The sequence below is a fragment of the Lupinus angustifolius genome, chromosome LG09, assembly GCF_001865875.1.
Source record: "Lupinus angustifolius cultivar Tanjil chromosome LG09, LupAngTanjil_v1.0, whole genome shotgun sequence".
Classification (NCBI taxonomy): domain Eukaryota; kingdom Viridiplantae; phylum Streptophyta; class Magnoliopsida; order Fabales; family Fabaceae; genus Lupinus; species Lupinus angustifolius.
In genome coordinates this window covers 6136625-6162125 of record NC_032017.1, presented here as the reverse complement: position 1 = coordinate 6162125, position 25501 = coordinate 6136625, and the positions used below count along the sequence as shown (strand labels likewise).

General features: G+C 29.4%; 3 protein-coding genes across 4 annotated transcripts in view; 1 reads left to right on the top strand and 2 right to left on the bottom strand.

Annotated features, from left to right (window-relative positions):
- On the top strand, window positions 643-1212 carry LOC109356419. The gene has a single exon (XM_019599743.1). The coding sequence runs from the start codon at window positions 700-702 to the stop codon at window positions 1174-1176; it is 477 nt and encodes a 158-aa protein (XP_019455288.1). The 5' UTR covers window positions 643-699; the 3' UTR covers window positions 1177-1212.
- LOC109356048 (cytokinin riboside 5'-monophosphate phosphoribohydrolase LOG3-like) lies at window positions 14358-19924 on the bottom strand. Of its 2 annotated transcripts, XM_019599376.1 has the most exons (8): window positions 19628-19924; window positions 18925-19022; window positions 18541-18571; window positions 18201-18300; window positions 15479-15549; window positions 14861-15004; window positions 14566-14657; window positions 14358-14534 (listed from the first exon to the last, which is right to left on the bottom strand). In XM_019599376.1, exons 1-8 carry the CDS (start codon window positions 19745-19747, stop codon window positions 14531-14533), a joined length of 660 nt encoding a protein of 219 aa, XP_019454921.1. In that variant the 5' UTR covers window positions 19748-19924; the 3' UTR covers window positions 14358-14530. The 2 variants fall into 2 exon arrangements, with proteins under 2 accessions (XP_019454921.1, XP_019454920.1); XM_019599375.1 differs by having other exon boundaries at window positions 14358-14657; window positions 19628-19923.
- Window positions 25081-25501, bottom strand: part of LOC109356182 — a 1046-nt gene continuing 625 nt past the window's right edge. Inside the window, exon 2 of the mRNA XM_019599518.1 lies at window positions 25081-25492. Coding sequence (XP_019455063.1) covers window positions 25081-25492 — 412 coding nt within the window. The remainder of the gene's footprint in view (window positions 25493-25501) is intronic.

Below are 25501 nucleotides of genomic sequence, written 5' to 3'. Positions count from 1 at the left end.
TTTGATGATTCATTTTATATTTTGTATGTAACATTATTTATTATTATTATTATTATTATTATTATTATTATTTTGATTTGAGTCCACTAAAGTTCTGACCATTTGTATTTTTTCATTGTTGTAATTAGACTATCAATTAAACAACAATATCAAACACGTAAGATTATACTCTTACAATACTGTAAAAAATAACTTTTATTGATAAGTGTAATTTAGGTTGAGGTGTTTTATAATAATTAATAGATAGTATTACTGAAAAATATATTTGAAAAATTAAAAACTAAATATATTGACATTATTTTTAATATTAAATAAAGAGTATAATATTTATGTACTTTTAGTTAGTATATCATTCCCCATTCTCTTGTATTATTTTTGAAAAATTAATAATATTTAAAAATAAATAATGAATAATAAACTGACAATGTATAAAACGCATACACGTGACCATATACATTTTTTCTTTTAAAGAAAATATATTATAATATTGTCTCTCTCTTCCTCTATTCCTATTTTATGAAATAAATACCATATTAAAATAATATAAAATTAAATGCATGAACAAATCACTCTTATCCATATCTACCATATAAATAAAAGGAATAATCTAAGAGTAAGAAATTCAAGACATAACCAAAGCAAATAAACAAAAAATATAGTAAACATATACACCAATTCCATAGCTTAATTTGTTGATCAATGGCCTCAATGAGAAGCAACTTCTTTTCAAAACCAAGTCACATATTTCCAACAACCTCAGAATTTTCAGTGACAAAATCCTCAAATGAAGACATAGAGTTTGATGAAGCTGACATGTGGGACAACATGTCCTATGAATCAGAGCCAAAGAAAGCTTCAAAATCAGTTTTGAAGAGAGGTTCCACTAAAAAAGTGGAACCATTTGGTGATGATAAACCTGTTATGCCATCATCTTCATTGCCAGTGAATGTACCTGATTGGTCCAAGATTTTGAAGGAGGACTACCAAAAGAGGGACAAAGGTATTATTAATGAAGATTTTAATGATAATAGTTTAAGGGTACCCCCACATGAATATCTTGCTAGGACAAGAGGGGTTTCACATTCTGTGTATGAAGGAAGAGGAAGGACTCTCAAAGGTAGGGACTTGAGTAGTGTAAGGAATGCAATTTTGAAGAAAGTGGGGTTTGAAGATTGATTGATTAATTGGTATGTTTCCTAATATCTATGCACTGCCACTATCAAGATTTATAGACAATCAGTTCATCATATACTATTAATTGATTTTACTTTTTCTGAAAAGTAAATGTTAATTGAAAATGAATGGTGGATAATTGATTATACTATTTTATTTTCATATATAGTATATAATATTTATATAATATAATGTTGTAGGGATATGGATCAGATTCCGTAAGTTTTAGCAATTTATATTGTTTGGAATTATGATTCATGTCTCTTATAAACAAGTTTGTATTAAGGAGGTGTTTTTAACTCCTTTGGTGATGGGTATCTAAAGTTTTTGAGAAAGATCACTCATGACTAGTACTTGTAATGAACTCCTCTTAACTTTTTAATTAAATGCATGAATAAATTATGTATAATTTTTGTTCATGTCCTTATTGTTCTTGTTCTTTCTCTTCTTCAGTTTTTGTATATTTTTTCCATGTATTAATTTAGTGGATGAGAGAGATATGAAAGGTATGTGAGAAATGGAAGTTGTAGACAGAATCTGTGTGTAATGGGTTGATGGTTTTGGTGAGAAAGGTAAGGGAAATTTAGAATAAAAGGTCATAGTTTGGAGAACTTCTAACATCCTTTTGAAAATGTTTGATTCCAATTAGTATTATTTCTTCATTATTAAGTGTTGGGATATGTCAAACTATAATAGAATAGGACAACCTTTTATCCAGTTAATTTTTAAAGAGAAAAGTGGACAAAGCTCCCAAAACTTCATCCTTTTTAGAAGTAATCACCGAAAATTATTTTTTTCCCTAGTTAACTCTTAAATTTTAAGAGTTGGTGAAATCAATCCATATATAAATATATATATATATATATATATATTATTGAATTATAATAGACCAACAATAAAATCATTGCAATCAAACTTATAATAGTGGCTATGCAAACAATGCATATTAGCTAAGGTATCCTGAAGAAACTGTCATCAAAGTTTAGGGTAAATTTACTTATCATCAATTTGATCAACAATTAAAGTTTAAAGGATAATTAGGAAGAAAAAAATAGTTAAAAATGACTTTTTGTAAAATATATAAAGTGTAAGGTGTTTTTATATACTTTTCCTTTTTTTAAAATAAGGAAATTTTTTTGTCAATAAGATAATTCATACATCTAAATTAAATAGCTTTCTTTTTGAATAATTTAAAAAAATAAAAGGAAAGGCAAAAGGGGTTGAAGAAAAGGGAAGAAATGTGACCTTTTCATCATTGGGTCTTTTAATGTGTGAAAAAATTGGGAAGAGTTATTTTTTAAGAAAAAATATTAAAATACCCATAATTAAAATATCAAATATGATATATAAATTTAGAATGATAGATAAATTTAGATTATATGTCATTTTTCAAATTCTCTCATACATTTTCTTTGATATTAAACAACTAAAATTATCTCATATTTTATTATTCTTTTCTTCAAATTTCTTCCTTTTCACTCTTTTCTCAAACCCAACATTAATAGGACATAACTTTTGCCTTGGTTGGTAAAGTAGCTCATCATTCATAAGTGAACTAGTAACGTTAGAAATTTGTAGGAAAGAGTAATGTAGACGCGTTTTTTAGGAGAAAATTGGGACTTTTTTCAAACCAAAATATTGAAACTAATGGTTGAGAAAAATGATTATTTACAGTAGCATAATTGAAACAAAATTTGGGTTTTTGGGAGAACTAGCAAAGAAGCTAGTATAATTATACAAATCAACATTACATTTATTATCTATGTAGGAAAGATAAATGTAATTTCTTAAATAAAAATGATGACGGATGCAATTAAATAAGTAAATATGATATACTATGAAGAGAAGTTCAAATAATATAAAAGCCAATGTCTATTCATTATTTTTCTTAGTTACAATATAATATAAGAATGATTTGAACACCTCCTTAAAATTACTAATACAATTTATAATGAACTTTAAAATAATAAATAGACATTAATCTTATACTATTTAAATTTATCTTCATAATATATTATATTTTATTTAACTTAATAAATTTGTTACCATTTTTATTTAAAAAATCAAACTTATCTCTCCTCTCATGGTAATGAGTGTAATGTATGTATACAATTAGATATGATTTGTGTAGATTAAAAAAAGATGAATGATTTATTTAATTTTACTAAAACTCATAGAATGTCAATGTAATTTACTCTAAAAATTTCTTGCATGAGAACGAAAAAAGATAAGGGAAAGGAACCCCATCTGGTCATATATTTCAAGAGAAATTCTACATTATCATTTATATTTATTTTATATTTCTATAATTTATATTATTAAATTTGATTCTAAGTTTTTTATAAGTTTATACTTTGTGTGTCACTATACTATGATGTGGGACATGTGACTAAGCGTACACAGCACTATCCATATACTTCAATTTCATGTTGTTTAGTGCATTTCAGTGTCTGGTATAATAGTTTGAGAATATTCTTATCTCGATGATAACGAGTCGGAGAGAATAATGCTTTCTTAATTACAAAATTTGAGGTTGAAGAAATCAAGGAAGCCATATGGATTTGTGATGGTGATAAAAGTCCTAGACCTGATGGTTACAATTTTACTTTCTTCAAAAAGTTCTGGGATTGCCTTAAGGATGACCTGATCAGTTTGGTGAATGACTTCTATAGGTTCGACAACCTTCCTAGAGGATGTAATGCTTCATTTATTGTTCTTATTCCAAAGAACAAAAGTCCACAAGGTCTCAATAATTTTCGTCCCATCTCCTTCATTGGATGTATTCAAAAGATTATCTCGAAGTTGCTCACTGCTAGAATTAAAAAGGTAATGCACTTGGTTATTTCTAATTGTCAATCTGCCTTCATCAAAGGTATATTCATCATGGATGAAGTGGTTGTGGCTAATGAGTAATTGATCAAGCTAAGCAGAAAAGAGAGGAGATTGCTTCATTTTGAAAGTGGACTTCGAAAAGGCTTATAACTCAGTAAATTGGGAGTTCCTCATTTATATGATGGAGATATTGGGTTTTTGTCTTAAATGGAGGTTGTGGATAAAGAATTTACTTCAAGTAAATTAAGTGTCCATTTTGGTAAATGGGAGTCCTACCAAAGAGTTTTATACGGCTAAAGGTTTGAGACAAGGCGATCCTTTAGCTCCTTTTATTTTTCTCATTGTTGCTGAAGATCTTAATGACATCATCAGAATGGTAGTAACAAAGAACGTTTATTTTGGGTATAAGGTTGGTAGGGATGCAGTGTCTATTTCTCACCTTCAATATGCAGATGACATCCTTCTAATTGGAGAGAATTCTGAGCATAATATTAAGGTGCTAAAAAGTATCCTTAAATGTTTTGAATTGGATTATGGGCTGAAAATTAACTTTCACAAAAGTTGTTTTATAGGTATAAACTCGAGTAGTGATTTCATTATGAAGGCCGTGGATAAATTGTATTGTGCTGTTGGCTCCATCCCTTTTAATTTCTTGGGAATTCATGTTGGGGCAAATCCTAACAGAATCTCTACTTGGTCACCTATCATTGATTCTTTCCAAAAGAAACTCTCTTTTTGGAAGCATAAGTTCATTTCTTTTGGTGGTAGGGTCACTCTTCTAAAATCGGTATTATGTTCCTTACCTATCTATTTCTTTTCTTTCTATAAAGCCCCGGTTAGTGTGATAAATTTTATTGAAAAAATTCAAAGACGGTTTCTTTGGGGGAAGGGGTAAGAGAGAAAAGAGATTCATTGGGTAAGGTGGGAGAAAGTGTGCAGGCCTAAAGATGAAGGATGTCTTGGGATTAAAAATATATTCCTTTTTAACTTCGCTCTATTAGATAAATGGAGATGGAGATTGTTGTTTGAGGGAGACTCTCTTTGGGTGAAAGTGTTAAAGTCGAGGCATGGGGATGAGGTTTAAGGTGTACATGGGATGGTGACTTAGAGTGCTTTAAGAGAGGTTCTGCTTGGTGGAGAGAATTAGGGAATCTTAGTCAAAACAAAGAAGAAATAGGTTGTAGTTGTATAAATGATGGTATTCGTAGGTCTTTAGGTTGTGGCTCTTCTATAAAATTTTGGACTAATTTATAGGTGGGGAGTGATACTCTCAAAAGTTCTTTTCCCATATTATTTCAGGTGGTTTTGGACAAAGAGGCAACTGTTATTTCCTTGGGTGCATGGAATAACGGGGTTTGGTCGTGGATTTTGAGATGGAAAAGGAACATATTCTCTTGGGAGATGGAGAATTTTGAAGAACTCCTTAGACAACTCAATGGAATTGTGCCTAAACAACACTCTGATGACTCTTGGAATTGGATTCATGATACAGATGGAAAATACTCGGTTAGGAATGCTTATCAAACTCTACAAAAAGTGGATGGAAGCTGTGGTCTTGCCTTCTTCAAAAGACTTTGGGCTTGTAATGCTCCGACAAAGATGAAATGCCTAGTGTGGAAAATTGCCTTGGATGGGTTACCAACTAGAGTGAACCTTTCTCGTAGAAGTGGACTAATTGCTCATGACACCCTTTTTGCTCTCTTCATGGTAAGGTGGAGGAATCTTCTAGTCATTTGTTCTTCTCTTATTCTATATCTTATCTTGTTTGGCAAAAACTTTATTCTTGCTTTGGGCTATCCTCCATTATTCATTATGACGTCATGTCTTCTTTTGCAATCCATGAAAGTGCTCTATGGATAGAGAATAAGAAACAAAAATGGTGGATGACACTTTGGTTTGTCACAATTTGGAATATTTGGCACATTAGGAACAAAACTATTTTTGATAATAAGATGTTCCAAGTAGATGAGGTGATGAGGCTTATTTTTATGCACTCTTGGAGCATTCTCAATACTCGCTTTCCTCTTTTTTCTTATTCATTTGTTGATTGGATGAGACACCCATCAAATTGTCTCTCACTTTATTAATTTAGATATTATGTGGATAAGAGTATCACTTGTTCTCTTAATTTTTTTATCACTTGATTAATAATATTTTCATTGCTAATAAAAAAAACACATATGAACTACCAAAGAATTATTATAGCTTAATCAAAGTTTTTATTACTTATAATATTCTTATGCTTGAATAAGATCTTCTCCATAAGTCTATTTGCGATTTAAGTTTTTGAAGGGTAAGAAAAAGAGATGAAAAGTTTCAAAGTCATCTCAAGTGCATTTCATAGCTAATAAATCTTCCATTTCTCTCAATTTCTCTCTAAAATATAACTCGCAAAAGAATCCGAAAGAAATTCTCGATACACAAAAAATATCAACTTGTTTTATGTTCATTTCCCGTCATTGTCAACAAGTAGTATGAGTCATGGTGATTCGGTTCTTAACTTAAATTATTAAGCTCAAGAAGTTCTCAATGGCATATGGAGACATTCTTAGATGAGAACCGAGAAGTGCATGCATTAACTTTTGATATGCGTAAAAGCTTTATATATTTAAAGGTGTGCGGTTAAATGAGAATAAAGTATCTTCTTATACTAGAAGATAATTTATTTCCTTATACTTTTCTTCTTCCGAGAAATTTTCATTTTATAGTATATTATAAAAGAAAAAATAAAACACATATAAACACTTAATGAATTTAAAGAAATAAGGTATTTTATTCTCCTTTAAAATATATACATATTTCTACTAATATATATAATTTTACATATGTCAATTTTTTCCTTGCATTTTAAGATGAAAAGTTGACACCAAGAAAATTATCATGACGTATAATGCTTAAGTGAGTGTTTCAAGATAATGAAATTCTGAAGTGCTATCATAATAATAAATTTTTGAAATACATGTAAAATGAAAAAATAACAACAAAAATCTTATGTTAACTCATATATGTTAACATGACCAATAAGACATTAATCGAGTAGTGTAAGATTCCGCTAGATCTTCAGATGACTAAAAGGTAAAAAATTCGATTCTTAGGAGCGACACTTGTTGTGAGGGCCGAGGCAACCACACACCCAAAATGTATTAGTTCCTTACACAAAAGGTGAGAGGATACCCGACAAAAAATATTAACATGAATTTAATTTCTAGATGCTAGTTATTTTTACCTATCACATAAGAAGATATAACATGTAAAATAAAAAAATAACAATAAAAATATTTTGTTTGGGGTAAATAAATAAATTATGTATCTCTAGTAAGGCATCTGAATGCATTTATAAGAGATTAGTCTTTTATCAATTAGAGAATTCTCAAAAGAAGTAGTATTTAAAAAACATAAAATTGATAACCTACAAATCCCCAAGATAATTATGTTGAAAAGAGAAAGAGCTAGTTGGAAGGTTCAATGTCCACATCCAAGGCTAACAAATGGAAATTAAGGTTGAAATTTTATTAATTTGGCAGCCATGGGAATAATATTCCACAAGTACATAATTACTTAACTATATATCCATCTTTAAAAAATAGTAAATATATATATTTCATATACCTAATCCACGGATTCGATAGCATCAAACAATGGGCGAATGAAGAAACTGGTTCTTTTGCTTTGTTCCTACGGTTTTGTTTAAAATAATCATAAATGCTTACGCTGACACCTAGTTATTCTACAAACATGGTTGCCACATTAAGATAAAATACTAGTACCAATCAACTTTAGGGTTAGAACTTAATCAGACCACACGATTCTCCTCTTATATTTTTATAGCATCATGAGAATAATGTGATAACCAAATCTCATGAATATCATCTGTCTCAAGATATTCATGTCCTCATGTACCTAGCCAATAAAACTATATAGAATAATGTGAAAATATTAATTTATATTATTATAATATATATTTTTATTTAAGTTAAATTTTTTAATTGGACGGAGATACCGAGTAGGACGAAAATAGGGACAGGTTATCCCCGTCTCATGAGATGACATATACCTTTATATAAACCAATAGAAGTGAGACGGTTTTGTTTTCAAAATTTCATTTGGACTTTTTATTTTGCTTTGCTCCAAATAAGAGTTTTTTATGGTAAACATGATAAAAGATACAAAGACATGAACACCATGATAGTTTGTTTTATCTTATTTAATATTGACAATTTGGACCATTATATCGTGTTAGCACATTATTCATCTAAACTAGGGTGAGCTCATTTATAAAATAAAGTGCATGACACACTAAATATGAGGAGTTAGAGGGTTTGCTGGCCTCCCTATATGATGGTAGAGCCCCTTCCTCGAAGAAGTAATATTTGCAAGTTCATATTTTGACTTAAGAACTCGACACAAGATATTATGGGTGAGTAGGATTCAATTCTATTCACTCACTTGATATGACTCAATTATTATTGAGCCCAAATAGAATCGGGTTTTGAATGGGTCTATGGTTGAGTTTTGGTTTAAAAATTAGACCCAATTAATATTTAGGGTCAGGTAGGGGATAAACATGACTCGGCCTACCCCAACCTGACTCATAGTCACTCACTCATTATATTTGTATGTGTTTCTATTCAATTATATACAGAGTAATGACACATGTTTGATTAAAAGTATTATCGGTTATGTAATTTTTTCATCATATATACATAATTAACAATATATATGCAATTATACATATATTATTTTATATGTCAAATTACATATTCACAATAATAAGTAATATTGAGAAATGCTTTTTTTTATAAAATGAGTATGTATTATATTTAATCAAGTTTGGGTTTAAATGTTGACCTAGTTGACATTTAGGGTCAGGTTAACTTCAAGTTTATGACCGAATTCGATTCCAAAAAATGACTCAACCAATTTTTACGGCTAGGTAAGGGACAAGCCTTACCCGACAAACCATGCTCACCCCTACAAGAGATTATACCCCTCAGTAAGCATCCTCCATTTTTATTTACCTAGAAGAGCTAGTTAAGTTGAAAAGAAAAATGTTCTTAACACCAAGTCGACCCCTAGATTTTTCTTTGCACACCGGCCCATTTGAAGTTCACAACCAGATACGAAGCTTTATAAAATGACAAAATATAGACATGCATGGTTGAAAGGACATCGCTAATCAAATCTACATGCCCACCAAAAGAAATATGGTTTCTTTTCAAGGATGAAGTCTTGTCCTTAATCTTTCATTTCTATTTCACGACATTAAGTTCCAGAAATATAATAACGAGGATGATGTATTTTTTAATTGAAGTGACAAAACATTATGGACCGAGACATGAATATGAGACATCAAATCTTCATTCTAACTATACAATACAACTCTTGTGAGATGAGTACATGGCTTTATGTGAATATCAAACATATCATTGCTATGCATAAGTTCAATTTTTCAAGAGATATTTGCTAATTGAAACTTTAAGGATCATATCAAATGCCTGGGTTAAAATATAAATGAGCTTAGTTTTAAGCTACTTTCCCATCAAGAGTAGAATATAATGGAAACTGAACTTGAAGTTCTGGTTGCATTATTTTACAAGGTCCAACCCTAAATTACAAACAAATCATTCATCCTTTCCCATAAAAAGAATGAGTCCATATTTTCGAAGGGCCTCAAAGAACCGAATGTGGTCTTTAAAAGTTTCCCATGTCTGATTTTGATCACTGATCCATCTTCTTCAACCTGAAATATTTTATTCTTATAAAAAAATTGTGTATCAATTTGATTTTTAAAAAAATAAAATTTAAAATATTGCAAATAATTAATTTGAATCACATTTAATATATTTGAGCGCCGTTTTAGTTTTTTCAATTTTTAGGGGCTAAAATAGTACAAAGAGATTTTTTTGAAGAATTGACATAGTTCTTTATTCAATATTTTTCTTTATAATAGATCCTAAATGTAGTTAAAATTCTGGTTTTCGATGCAAGGTGTACTATCTGGATCGTGTTATAAGGAGCACAATCTTAAAACAAAAGTATGAGCAATTAAATGTTATAACACTTTCATTTATAGTAGGAACCAATATAAGAATGTTTTTCTATAATTCGTTTTTCAATATAAAAAATAATCACTTATACATATGATTTATGAACTCCGATTTTTAAATTTCTAATTTGGGTCAATAAGGTGTAACTTTTACACCTTAATGACACAACCCAAGAAGTTAAAGAATCATATTAATAGTTGAGTAACAAAAGTATAAATTTACACGTTTGTGATCACATAGAAGTTATGTTTGAAGAAAAAAAGCTCCAAGCTAGTTCTTCTATTATAAGGGGGTTAGTTTTTGCTGGAATATTTCCTCCACCGCAGGAAACTGTGTTTCCGTGCTTAAACCCTTAAGAATTTGTTTGAGAGTTGGATTTTGAAGGGGAATGAAGAGAAATAGAAGGCTTATGAGTTATCTCATAAGTGCATTTCATGGCACCAAACCTTCTCTTTCACTTCCTTCCCCCCAAAATCCAAGTCTCAAATTAATCGTAATATAACAAAATTCCTTAACCAGTGAATTTAAGTTTGCTTGATATTCCTCGTTACAAAATACTGTACTCCTAATAATGATTTTCATAATTTTTTTTAAAAACTTTTTGTCTACAATTTTAAAGAACCAAATGACCCAGCTCTTCACCTTGGTCTCCACTCGTGGTACCAAATTTCTGTACAAATATTATTAATAGCGCAACAATCTTGGTTAAGACACGCAAGGCAACTTGTAACTTTTATTATAATAAAAAATAACATTGTCGGTTGAAGGAAAAAGATTAAAGATGTGGTGAAAATAAGGAATAATTTGACACAATTACACTATTGTATTTTGTACATGTAAAGTTTAATTTCTGTATATGCTGAAACATAGTTATACATATCTTCCATATCCTACATAATATCTAATGACATGGTTTATGAAATTGTCTATAACCGATTGCAACATAAGCTTAATGTAATATACATGTCCTTTTAACTTAAGCAAGGTGAAAACAAATGTTAGAACCATACATAATAATATAATAACCATGCATGTTACCAAAGAAATAACAATAAAATATATTCCATGAAAGTTGGTGTACAAGGTTGTGGTCCTAGACATAGATGTTTGCCATAACTAGCACCGCATAATGTGCAGTCAACCGTTTATACTGTAGTCATTGCCCATGACTAGCTCTATAAGTTGGACTAGTTGGAAAGGAGCTTTTACATTCACCTTATTTCTCATTCCCACTTTTACTCTTTTATTTTTTTATACTACTAAATATATCCACTCACTTTTTAGCATAAGAAACTAATTTATTTTGGAATGTTGACTGTCTCTCCCAACAAGTGTCGCCCATATGAATCGAATTCCTTAACATTTTGATTATGCTAAGAATCTAACAAAGTCTTATACTCTTTTGCTTAAATATGAAGAACTATGTCTTTTTAAATCATCAAGGACCATAAGACAATTTTGATTTTCTTCTTCTTCTTAAGTGATCAAGTTTAAAAAAATGAAAGTATGTGATTATGTAATTAATTAAACATGCAAGTGTTTGCATCAATTTATACAAACTTAATTAATAATTATTTATTCTCAATATAAAATATTAACATAATAATAATTAAGGATTATGAACCATATTCTTTAAATTTAATTAGAGAAAATATATTGTACATTGCGGATTGGGTTAAAATAAGTGAAGAATTTCAACCCATTCATAATTGTATAGTCAAAGGTATTGTAGATGTAGTTAATGTCTAAGCTGGGATTTTTTTTAACTGAGCTAATGGGCATGGAAGATTAGCTTTTGGGAGTAAAAAATAATGCCAAATGGGGTTTTATACTAACATCCAATAATATCCTGACATATAAATATTTATTATTAAAAAAGACAAATGTTAAATTAAAATATTAATTAACAGATGTTGTCCTAATTTATTGTTACATTTTTTTTCTTTTCAATTAGAGTGTATACTTCTTTATTCCATGCATAATCATGTCAACGCCACCTTTTTTTGTCAATTGCAGAATGAAAGCATATTTTTTAAAGCTAATTCATGTAATATGAAATCCTCAATGATTCATCAAAGAGTTACATTTTGACCATGATAGAACATGTTACCTATAAATCCATTTTGCAATGCATTTATCAAACCAAACCAAAACATGTATATATAGACAATATATGAGTTTCATATTTATCATTATATCGTTTATTATTCACATTTAATAATAATGCAATGTATAAATCTTATAGATATGAAGCTTTTTTCCATTTTCATGTTTTATCTTTCAACATCATTTCAAAGGAAGAATACATCAAAATTCATCACTACAAAACCAATAACCCTAATTGTACAAAGCAGAAGTTCTTTCAAGTTTCAACCACTAGCACTTGTTAGATGAGACCAGGGACCAACTAAGGGCTATGACCATCATATTGTCCTTAGATCCATGTGCCACATGACCCCTTAACTTTTTCATTCAATCCCATGTGGCCCTTAATAACACATGGCACTGTCCCATTTGTTAAGGGTTAAAGGGCCCTTAAAATTGCAGTCTCTTTATCCAACTTAGCTGAATTAGTAATGCAATCTCTGTATTCTTTGCACTTTTACTCAAGAATTGGTCATGGCCCCCCCAATGACCCGTTATTGCTTGTTGGTTGAGTCAATCTCTTGTCTGTTATCCTTACCTCTCACTATTATGTAGGATGCTACTACTTCTACTGATCAAAAAAGGATGGAAAATGGTAAATTCTGCTATAAAATTGAGTAGTAATTTATATTTCTATAAAATTAGCTTATAATTTCTTCTAATGGTGAGATATGTGACTTAACTATTGATAAGAAAAGTTAGTCAATTATTAGTATGTAAAATACAACATTGTGAGTTTGTGACATAAAGTTGTATTATGCTTATAAATGGTTAGCTAACATATATTATTTTCTTGTAAAATTTGTAGAAGAATATATCATTATTATATGAGTAAATTACACTGACACCTCCTGAGTTTTAGTGAAATTACACAAACCACCCCCCACTTTTCCAAACTTACACAAACCTCCCATAGTTTTGTACTTTCATTACACTGACTACTCATGTATAAGAAATAATAAAAAATGTGATAAATGCAATTAAGTTAAACAAAACATAATATATTGTGTAGGCAAGTCTAAATAATATACAAATCAATGTATCTTTATTATTTTTTTGTTACAAAATGCATCAATAATTCTAAAGAAATATTGTTTAAATCACTCTTATAATGTAGTATAACGAACCAAAAATAATAAAGATACATTAATTTGTATATTATTTAGATTTGTCTACACAATATATCATGTTTTGTTTAACTTAATTGCATTTATCGTATTTTTTGTTTAAAAAATTACACTTATTTATTATACAGGGGTGATCAGTGTAATGAAAGTATAAAAATATGGGAGGTTTGTGTAAGTTTAGAAAAGTGAGGGGTGATTTATGTAATTTTACTAAAACTTAGGGGGTGTCAGTGTAATTTACTCTTATTATATTTCATTACTTTTTAGATATTTTTCATTTATATATTTTTCTATTATTTTTTAAGTGTGATTGTTAGAAATCCGCACGAATAGCACTTACTCTCATTATTCTTTAGATTATTGGTTGCAAATCCCAATCACTCTTGTGATCCTCGTGAAGATACTTAGTAAAAAAAAAAATGTATTACTATTTTAGAAATCTTATATTTGTGTGATTGTCTATGTATGTGCTTCCAGCCTCGTTGCCTTTTCAAGACCTTTTGAACTCAATAACCATTTACTTCAAGACATGTCTTCAACAATTTTCTGTCTCATAATTGGCCCTATTCTTCATTATCAACACTTGGCAACATTGTACTTGGACCATAGTTATGTACATTGAAACCTCCATCTAGTCATGTACTACTATTTATTACAATTTTGGAAGTGTAACCATTTAATGTTTTTAGGGGAGTGAGTGTGTTAATATATTTATAGTTTAAGACTTTTTATTTGATGTGTTCATTGGTTCAAATGGTCAATCACACACATCGAAATAGATTAATTGCTTACCTACTAGATAAAAAGATATCATAGTAATAACTTAACTCATTATACTCAAAGTTGTTTATATTCTATGTAATTTTGACTTAATCCATTGATGTGGGACTTGCCACATTAATGAAGGGGTTCATCAATATATGTTTGGTACTTTTCTAGGCCAAATAACATAAAAGGCATGGTGGGGATTACTATCAAGGCAAGTTTAACATAAAAATTAATTGGCATTGAATAACAAATTCAGAAACATGTATTTACAAACTACAAATAAAGAAAATTAGAGTTTCATAAGGTAACAAAGTAGTTTAACACATTCAGCTCAATCATAGTAATTTACACAAGAAATTAAAAGTACACAAAAAAGAAAAAAAGCAGAATAGTAATAGTTGAAACTAGCTTCTTCCACTTCCAAAATTCTATATGGTATTATCTTCCTTGCTAGTGAAGTAATCATAAGCTATCTTGAGATTTCATACTCTTGTGGGTAAGTGAGTTTTTGTTCCATTTGCCAGCTCAACTTTAAAGCATCACCCCCATGACATGGAACATAATCCTGTTAATTAAACATAAAAATATATTTCATTTTCTTATTTCATATTAGAAAGCTACATAATTATGCATGAGAAAAGTTTATTACATATACAATTTAGTTGAAAAGTATGATGACATAAATGTGCTTATGGTTGAACATTAGAGGAAAAAATATTTACACATAATTTTGAATACATAAAGGTTTGAGTTAGGGAAAATAATTACCTCTAGTTTTTTCACTAACTCTATTGCTGTTGGTGCTGATACAATTATGTGGCGTGCATTTGGACTGATAAATCCTTCTTCAACAGCTTTGTCAATAAATGATAATAAGGAATTAAAGTATCCATCAACATTTACTAATCCCACCTGAAATTTAGGAATTTCATGCTTCATTAGGCTTGTTGCACAATGCAACTCTACATACGTCAATAATTAAAAATTAAGACACTTGTTTGTTTTTTCGGTATAACTAAGAGTATTCTCTTAATTTATGAGTAATGAACTATTTTTTTTCGGAGTATGTGACTATCATTCACAACAAGTGCCGTTTAGATGGATCGAACATTTAACATTTGACCTAATACGATACATAAGAGTCATGTGAGTCTTACATCAGTAAACAATGTTTCAATCACAAATGTAGTTAAGGAAGTTAAAATAGAATGAGGTGCAACATAATGGGAGGTCTTAAACTTGTGCATTTATATTTTATATAGCTTATCTTAATCAACTTAACAGGCTCTAAGTGACTTAATTAAATTATTTATTTTTATTCAAAGTTTCTTATTTTAGTCCTTTTAACAAGTGTCATAAGCAAAACTTTTAGGATAAGTCAATTACCGGTTTATCATGAATGCCAAGTTGAGCCCAAGTTATAACTTCAAGAAGCTCCTCTAAAGTCCCATAACCACCTGCATGTAATAACTTGCATGAGTTTCTTCAGGAATTTATTACTTCATAGACATAGGATTATATATGCAACCCAATCCATGATTGAGATAATAGAGATAAAAAATCAATCTAAAACTTTGATTGAATAATTTCTCTACTATGTTAACTTTTTAAATTCATTATTAATGTTGGGTGCATCTTGTATTTAGTACTATTACGATGCCATTTGTTTGAGATTACTCTTCAACAAAATCACTTATTTTTCTGACAACAAGTCATCTGTGACAAATCATAAGCATACTTGTATAAGATTATTTCTATAATCAGAATCTATAAAAAATTAATTAAAATTTAACCAAACACAAATGGTTTTTTATTAAACACCAAAATCTTATAAAAGTTAATCACATATAAAATTAGTTGTTTTAATCTGCAAAACAAATGATACTAAGCTTTTGTGTGGAATATAATCCACTTTTCTTTCATAAGAAGGATCCTAGGATAGAGTCAATGTCAACTACATGTTTTTTTGAGTCTGACAACTTTGTCATTGCATGCCTCCTTTGTCACTAATTTTAAGCTAACAAGTTGCAGTGTTTGAAATGATTGGGTTGGAAGTGCATGGAGAGCATGAACAAGCCTCTCCTCTGTACCAAAAATCTTGTTTCTTCATGTCTCTATCCAATAAGTATACATCAAGTAATATAATTTTATTTTTAAAAGTAATATCTAAAAAAAGATAAAAATTAAAAATAATATCTAAAAAATTAAAAACCAATAGTAGTAACAAACTTTGTTTTTGGTGTATACCAATGTTTGCTAGTCGGTAGCCTAAGACTATTTCCTTTCAACTAATTAAAGTGGTTACAAACTTATTGGGGAAATATTTTACATATATGACAACTAACAAATCTTTTCAATATTTTCTTGAATATATTTTATTTATTATACCAAATGAGTCGCATAAATATAATTTTTTGACTATATTGTTATATACTTTTGGTTTTTAGAGGTCAAGTGAAGTCAATATCATTGTCATTATCAACTAGTTCAAGGGTTGTTCTCTAATCATAGATAGCATTGAATATGAAAGAATGGTAGGAAAGTTTTTTGGGCTCTGTATATAGTTCGCCTCATACAATTTCTTTTGAAGCAAAAACCAATTGAGTTGAATCAAACATGCACAAAGATTATTCGAGAAATTCTTGTTTGGTTTATTTTATAGGTTTTGCTAAAATATAAAGATTTTCATATTAATGCATGGAAAAATAAAATAAAAAAGATTTCCTTTTCATGAAGATTCTTTTAATTTTATTTTGTCTTCATAACAAGTATCCTGACTTTTCTTGTTTGTAAAATCTTCTTTATTTAATCAACATGTTGTCGTATATAAAATTACCACCTAACTTTGATTTTTGGTTTTTAGGATTTTGTAAGAAAATATTATTATTCCTCAATTTCTTCTACTCGACTTGTGTATCTTCAATGCCTCAATGTTTGCTTAGTGGAGGACAAATTAACAATATCCATTACGTGTTGTGTCTTCCAAATCAAACACACAATTACTTCACATCTTCTCATGCAACCATGATAAGGTTTAATAATGCTTAGCCAAAAGGGTTTAGCAAAGAAATACCCCACACCTTGGGTCAGCCAGCTATATATATATACCAGCATATATATATGGGTAACAATCAAGGATTCATATAGAAAGTTAGAAAAATTTCTGTTCTTTGGGTATATTTGCTAATTGGTTTTTGGAAGAAAATGAAAGAAATGTTTTAGAGTTATTTTTCGCAAGTGTATTTTATAGTTCTGAAATTTTCATTTTTTCTTCATTAATTCTTATCTAAAACCCAACTTGCAAACTGATCCATAAAGGTCTATTTGCGAGATAAGTTTTGGAGAGAAATGAAGAGAAAATGAACATTTCGGAATCATTACGCAAGTGTATTTCATAATTATCGAGTCTTTATTTTACCTTTATTCTCTTCAAAACTCAAGTCGCAAACATAAAATTATTATGCTTAAAAGCAAGGCAAGAAGTATAAAGAGATGAATGAGAAAATGACATTTACTTTAAGGAAAAAATGTTTTTTTGTTTCACCTCAAATAAGAAATTGTGGTTCATGTGAGTATAGTTTTTTGGTGTTTATATATTATATACAAAACTAAATTTGATTAGACCATATTTAAATGTGGACCACTCAGATTTGAAACTTGATATCACCTTAAAATAAGACATGTGCATACGTTAATATTAATCCATACTGGCATCAAAACATATTGTCTATCCTAAAATGTTTCATCCAATTGGAAAAAACACATTTCCCGAATTATGTTACTCTTTAACTATATATTTTCTAAAGAATCAAACACTAAGATATGGTCAATGCTACACGTTACAACTAGAAAGATTGAAGCACCTCATGGTTCTAAAAACTTTTACTTATAGTTAGAGAACAAGATTGAAGTACCTAGTGCAACCAAAGTATTTGAGGCTAGAGAACAAGATGTAAGTTTTATACAATATCTGTCTAATATCCGTGATTCATTTTCAATTATTATGAACTCTTTATAAAATGTAATACAAATTAATGGTAAATAATGTATTAACTGTGAATAAATCTTTACACTAACAATGTATAGATATTACATTCTTGATACTAACCTGGTAATGCAATAAAGGCATCTGAATGCTTAGCCATCTCTGCTTTTCTTTGGTGCATATCTGCTACAGCTTTTACTTCTCCCACTGTTTCACCAGTTATCTAAAATAACACAAAAGAGGGAACAAAAAATAAGAGAAAAGAAGAACAAAACATAGCATATTTATTAAAAATTTATTTATGAACGTAATGGAAATGAAGTGCTTAACTTTAAAACAAATACAACACATAAATTATTATTATTAAATTATCAAATTATACTATTATTATACAATTAGCAATACTTTATTATGAGAAGAAAAAGTGTTTAAGCTTTTTCTCCTGGCTGAAGCAGAGACATACCTCTCTAGGCATGAGTGTCTTGGGAATAACTCTGCAGGAGACAATCACATGAAAAATTTAGTGTCAATTGTGAGAAAGAGAACCAAAATGTAAACACCTATTGATACCTTTTCCGACAACTTTAACTTAATCCCTAATAAATTTAAATTATCATTATGGTCCCGACTTTAAAAATATAAAGTCACTTTAGTTCCTCTTGAGTTAACCATTTAACAGAATAACTAATGTAACTTTATATTTTAAAACCTGATGGAATGATAATTAAATTTATTAAAGAACTAAGTTGGTATGTGTCGAAAACTCGAGAGAATCGGGTGTTAACTCTATATTTATTCAACAAAAACTTTTGAGGGGTAAAAAAGAGAAAAAATAGTGTTCACATACCCAATGACATGCCTACCACCATCATGAACAGCTTGTGAAACCAAACCCATTAGACCAATGCTTCCTCCTCCATACACCAAATCAATGTTCCTTGCCACCTTTGGAGACCATTAATAATAATAATAATTTAATCAACTTTGAAAGACTAAATAACTAAATAAAGCAAACATTGGTGAATGGTGACTATGATTGTGTATGATTATGTTGTCAAAAAGTATGACTAATAATGATCCATATGGAAAACAATATCCACTTTAATATGATAGTACAATTCTTTTAACTCTTTGAAATGCAAAGACTAAAGTAAAAGAAAAGAAAAATAAACTAAAAGCTCAAGAAAGATGGTCAAAATGAAGATTTCAAGCTGTGAAAATTTCTATACATGAGAAAGAAAAAAGTGCAAAATTTTGAGCTTTTGAGAATGTTTTTTGCATTTTTGGACTTCTTGTGTATCATGAAGAAACTGCATATTTTGCATTGCAAACTCAACAAGGAGAAATGTTATTGTTTCATGGAAATGAACATAATTGGATTTGCAAAGAATGAAAGACCAAGAACAAGTTACATTAATCAAAAACATGTCATTAACAAACACATAATGTCTTTTTCAGAAGAAAAGGAAAAAACAACATATAAATGAATAACAAAATAAAGGGTGAAAAAGAAACTACATAAATGTAAGAAAATGAAGAATATATTATACCAATTCATTGCCAAGTTGAATAGCAGCATCATGATAACTACTCTTCTTTCCATGGCTACTACCACAAAACACACAAATCCTCTTGAACCTTGAATTCCTTATCTCATTCATTGTCTCCATTTATTTGTTCTAACTTATATTAATTTACACTATGATTCTGTAATGTAATGGTGCAAGTTTTATGGAAAAAACTAAAGCATTAACTATAAATGCAAAACAACACTACTATACTATAGCCAATGCTTGTTTTCTTCACTTATACTACTACTCTTCTTGAGTCTTGTGGCTTTATATAAACTGTAATGTTGTGGCACGTGACTTTACCTTATCACGCGTGGACTACAATATTTGCGGTTTCAATATAAATATGTAAAATAGTAAGACTCATATTCAAAACAATATGCTGTGTTTTTTTAAGTTAAGAATTATATTAGAAGTTGTTTAAAAAAAAAAAGAATACAATACATATAAAGTCCCACACTGTATGAAGCATCATACAAGATATATAAAAGCTAAAAGTTGACTGATTATCTTCCAAAAATAATTTTGTTTCAAGGATATCCCTCCTTCAATGTGTAAGGAATTAATTTCTTTTGGGGTATGTAACTGTTGTTTCCAGAAAATATCACTCTAAGAAATAAAAAACTTTGACCTTTTTAGTAAATTTGGGAATTTAATGAGATCTTACACTGCTACACTAATATTTTATTTGTAAGACATAGAGTAATTTCTTAACAAATAAATAATTTATAAATATATGTAATGAGAAATTAACAAGATTAAGATTAAGTGAAGAATGACATATAACTTTGAGACCAAAACTTGAACTAAAGCTTAAGGTAATTTAACTTACTCAATTCAAAATTCTTAGCACAACATTTACCTCAACACATCTTTGTTATTGAATAAAATTCAAGCATACCCAACAACAAAAAGTGTACTCATTTAATATAATAAATCTCACAAAAATTCTACCCTATGAAAAATATGAGAATAAAATATCTTTTGATATAAGGAGATAAATTATCTCATATAGTTATTAAATCATGATATGTGTCATATTTAATCATTTTGAATAAAAATATTTCTAAAACTAAATAAAATAGTATAGTTGTCAAACTTTTACTGATCGAAGAAGATAAATTATCTCCTCATATGAGAGGAGATATTTTATTCCAAAAAAAAAATTATGCTTAAGTGTGTCTGAAAACATATTTTGGTCAGCATTCCTCTTGAGGTAAAGTAGCAAACAAAGGAATCATCATATCATCTCATACTTTCCTTTATTTTCTCCTAGAATTGTGCATACCAAACACACTATTAGTGACAGCTATATGGTATTGGTAGTAGAAAAATTTCATGAATTCCTAATAGTAATAAATTCCTTCCACCACCTGAAATAATTTTGGCTATACATCTTTTGGGCACTCATTATTTTTTAATAAAATTGTGTATCTCATTATTCTTAAAATCTTGATCATTGCTATGTTGTGAGTCTTGAAACCAGTGATTTGAACTTGGACTAGTACTCTAGAAATTAGGCTTATCCAACAAAATAAGGTGTCAATGCCAATGATGAGTCATAGTAGTGCCAATTTGGAGCGCAACACTGCCATTTTGGTTCCCCTCTTAGCACTACCACTTGTTCTTTTTGTATTTGTACTTAGCCAAAAGTGTAAGGAAATCATTCCATAGGCCTTATCTAGAAGAGGAATGCATCAACTATATAAGAAAGTGATTTACACATTTGTTTTCAAATAACTAAAGAAAGAGCAACAAGATATTGATCTAGTTGTGTAATGTCTCACTAGATTTCCAAATGGACTCAAAAGGTGAGATATTCAATTCCTAATACGGCACTTATTAGAAGGAACAATAATACACATCAAAGAGATAGTTCCTTATCCATATGGTAAGGAGTTATCCTTATTTATAAAAAAATAACCTCAATAAAGATGTTTAACTAATAAGAATGCTCCCTTTTTCTAACTTCTAAGCACCCTAAAAGACTTCAAAAAAAATTAAATGAAAGTATAAGAGGAAAAAAACAGAGAAATTTAAAAACTAAGAGTAATACATTTGCACAGCTGGTCTTTAAATCGAAAATCGGGTTTTCCAGCCGAAAATTATATGCTTAAGAAAAATTTTGATGATGTTACAACTACTTAATTCTAATGAATGGGCACTCCTGACAGATTTTCTTATTTCAATGCAAATTGTGTTTATAGTGAGCAATTAGTTATGGGTAATAATAATACTTAAGATGGGTGCTCCAATCATATTGAGCATTGGTGCATATAGATGATTGAAAAGAAAACATAAGTGAGTAGTGTCCAATATCACCTTGTATCCTCATCCACCCTCTCTTGCTAGACACATACATTTGTTGTACACATAGGAAACATTTTGTTTTTATTTCCCATGCCCCTATCCATTCCCCATATCTAATAGATTTAATATACATGTAACGTTAGTATAAAGTTTAATATACAACTAATACATTATTTATCATTTATTTGTATTATTTATATTTAAGAGTTTAAGAATCATTGATGCAAAGCATAATTTTATTAGTTCTACTCACTTTGGGTTAAAAGTTGAGTTTGAAAAGCTAAATTTTGTTAGTTCTACTCAAAGCATGATTTTGATGCAAAATCAACTTTATTTATTAGCTTGATTAACCCAACAAGTATACAGCAATATCTCAATTGATGGTGTTCTGCGTCAATACATTTTGTAATCACTGATATTTTATACAGTATATCTGTTTTGCCATAACTTTTGGAAATTGGAACTTAACCCATGCTTTTAAGCTAATTTTTAAATATGAATTATTTTATTAGTTTTATCAACTTTTGTTAGCTTCTTTCTAAATTGTTCTTTGTTCTATTATGCCTACAATGTAATCCTTTTGGTTATTGGGGAGGACTAAAGCAATTTAACAATGGAAAATGGTGTAATGAAATGGTAACTTGAGAATTAATAAATTTGTACTTTGTAGGTTTAACTAATCACTGGCACTCTGAAATATTTAAGAATTTTTAAATATCTCATTAAATTAAAAAGAAAACTGCAATTAGGTTCATAAACTTTCCAAACATTTATAATTGTAACTAGATATGTTAAGGAGAGAGCACAATGCGGAAGCATAGGATTGAATTAATTGAGAACAAAAGAGAAGCAAGTAAAGGATAAAGAAAATAATACACAAGATTTAACGTGGAAAAACCCCTAAGTGTGAGAGGAAAAAAACCACGGGCGATCAAGAGCAAAATTTCACTATGTAAAAAAGAAGAGTACAAGAAATCCTCTTATAATGATGAGGACAAATGACAATATTTTTTCTCACAAATACTCTCTCAAATGGAACAAGAATTCTCACCAAGAATGCACTCACAATATATGTGTAAATGAAAGAGATGTTGTGTGTTGTGAAGATGATTTTGAAGCTCTCTATATGTGTCCTTTTATAGGCAAGCAAAGTCTTGGTATCTTGGATATGAAGCATTGGATGCTTGGAAACAAAGCCATAAAAGTGACATAAAATGTCATTAAAGAGAGCCATAAAATAGTCATGAAATTCTTTTAAGGCATAGAAATGAGAGGCATCTAACAAGATAAGTTTTTCATTAGATAATAATAGTAAAGTGAGGTTTGCTAATGGTTAATTGCTACAACATCTATATTATATGTTAATGTTTTGAGAGTCGCTGAACAATTGAGATCGTATCAACCGGATTTGTCTACAATTATCAATATTTTTAACATTTCTAGTATACCTAAAACCTTTAAAACTATGATCACATGAAACTAATTATACATAAATTTCAATCTAAATAGATTCAGTATAGGCAAGAGAACAACAGCAATATAGCCAGAGAAGAATTAGTGCAACTAATTTGTGAACCTTAAAGGGTGTGTGCATGTATGTATATATAAATGTGAACCCATGTAATGAAATTTTCTGAAACTAAAGAGTAAAGAGTTAAAGGAGAGATCTTTCATGTATAACATCTTTAATTTATTGCATTAGTTATCCAATGCTTGATAATATTGGATGGGAGTCATCTCCATTACTAGAGAATTCAATATTAGATGAAGATAATAATACGTGATAAAAAACTTTTTAACAACCATGATTTTGTGCTATTTTTTCATAATAAAATTTAAAAAATATTTCCTCCTTATATTCTAATACTAGTAGACTCTTCGTAGAGAAATTGAAGTTGATAATATTATATTGCTTATCTTTTTGTCATCAAATCCCCCATAACTCTATGGTTTCTCTCTGCTGTGGACATTATGGAAGTGAAAATAAATTAATTATATTAGGGGCAACAATTGTTTTGTTGCTACATTTTTTCCAAAACTTTTGCAAAAGATGGTTTCACATACTACAAACTCTATCTTGACACATGTGGGAAAAGTTCAAGTTTACGTATTGTGATAATAATTTATATACTTAATACTACATGGAAGATAATAAAACGGCTATAAATTAAAAACTCCAACTCCAAATAATTGATTAAGTTGGATTAACAGTACTTTTGATGAATTAATTAAGCATTTAAGCTCAAATAAGAAACGTTTAAAAAGTGTGAATTTTGTAATCTTTTTATAAACATATGAAGATACCACCAATAGTAGAAAAACAGCATTTTGTAAAGATTGTAATGATGCATAATCATGAGTGTTGAATGAGACAGTGAGCACCAGATAAAAGTTAATGCTCTATCAGATTCAGATGCACTCATTCATGCATGTCCCTAACAGTAGAGATTACATGTCTCAAACAATACCTCATTCCTTCTCCTCGACCAATCAGTTGTTACCACATGAATAAAAAATTTTAACAAAAAGTATCATTCTGATTGGTTCGGGATAGGAAATGAGATACCATTTAGGACAGGTGATCGTTATGCTGTCTATAACATTGTGGTGCTTTTGCCATCACAAAAATTTGTCCAGTAACTCTCTTACACATAATCAAATCTTATATCTGCCTGTGTTCAATTCGTGACATATGAACTCTTTGATGGGTGTTTGTGGCTCTCTAAATCCTTTGTAACTAGACAGAACACAAATTCATTAATATGCATTTTTGTTTTGGTCACCTCTTTTCCCTAACAAGATGGGACATTTCCTGGTTCCACCCAACTCATCATTCCTACATAAAATTTCTAAACTCAATTTAGTTTCTATCTTCCAAAAATATCATCTCACCTTTAAAAATAGGTTAAAAAACACTAACTTTGATTTGGATATAACATGAACCCTATATATAATCTAGCAAGTTTTTATGGATATAATAATCCTTTATTATTTTACTTATTTGTGACATCAATGTAGTTTTTATATTCTTATTTGTTGGTTTTTTTTTAAACAAAGGTGCTAACACACACCCAAAATATGATTAACTAAAAAAAGGAGGTTACAAGAGGACACCATAAAACTTACAAGTTGCGGAACCGATAATTAGGAAGCAAATTCCTATTTCTATAGAAATCATCATACAAGAAAGTCGGCATGCTATTCCACCAAGAGTCAATTTTGGAATTAACTCCAAATGTGGCTAGCTTATTAGCACACACATTACCTTGTATGAAAATATGGCTAACCATAAATTGCATAGAGTTTAGAAGATGCCTGCACTTGTTCATGAGATTACTTAGACGCCAAGGAACCAATTTGGAACCCTGGAAAATGTCCACCACCACTTTTGAATCACACTCCAACCAAATAGACCTCCAACCTTTAGCATGAGCTATTGACACAACCATTATTGCGGCAAGCAACTCAACATAAATTGAGTTCTGAATGCTGAAATATGAAGCAAAACATCCCATTAAGTCCCCATTACTATTTCTGAAAATC

Coding starts and splice junctions, on each gene's coding strand:
- LOC109356419 (XM_019599743.1), top strand. CDS start 700: ATGGCCTCAATGAGAAGCAACTTCTTTTCAAAACCAAGTCACATATTT.
- LOC109356048 (XM_019599376.1), bottom strand. CDS start 19,747: ATGGAGACAATGAATGAGATAAGGAATTCAAGGTTCAAGAGGATTTGT. Junction 19,023..19,627: donor TTCAACTTGGCAATGAATTG/GTATAATATATT, acceptor TGGTCTCCAAAG/GTGGCAAGGAACATTGATTT. Junction 14,658..14,860: donor AGTTAGTGAAAAAACTAGAG/GTAATTATTTTC, acceptor TTTAATTAACAG/GATTATGTTCCATGTCATGG.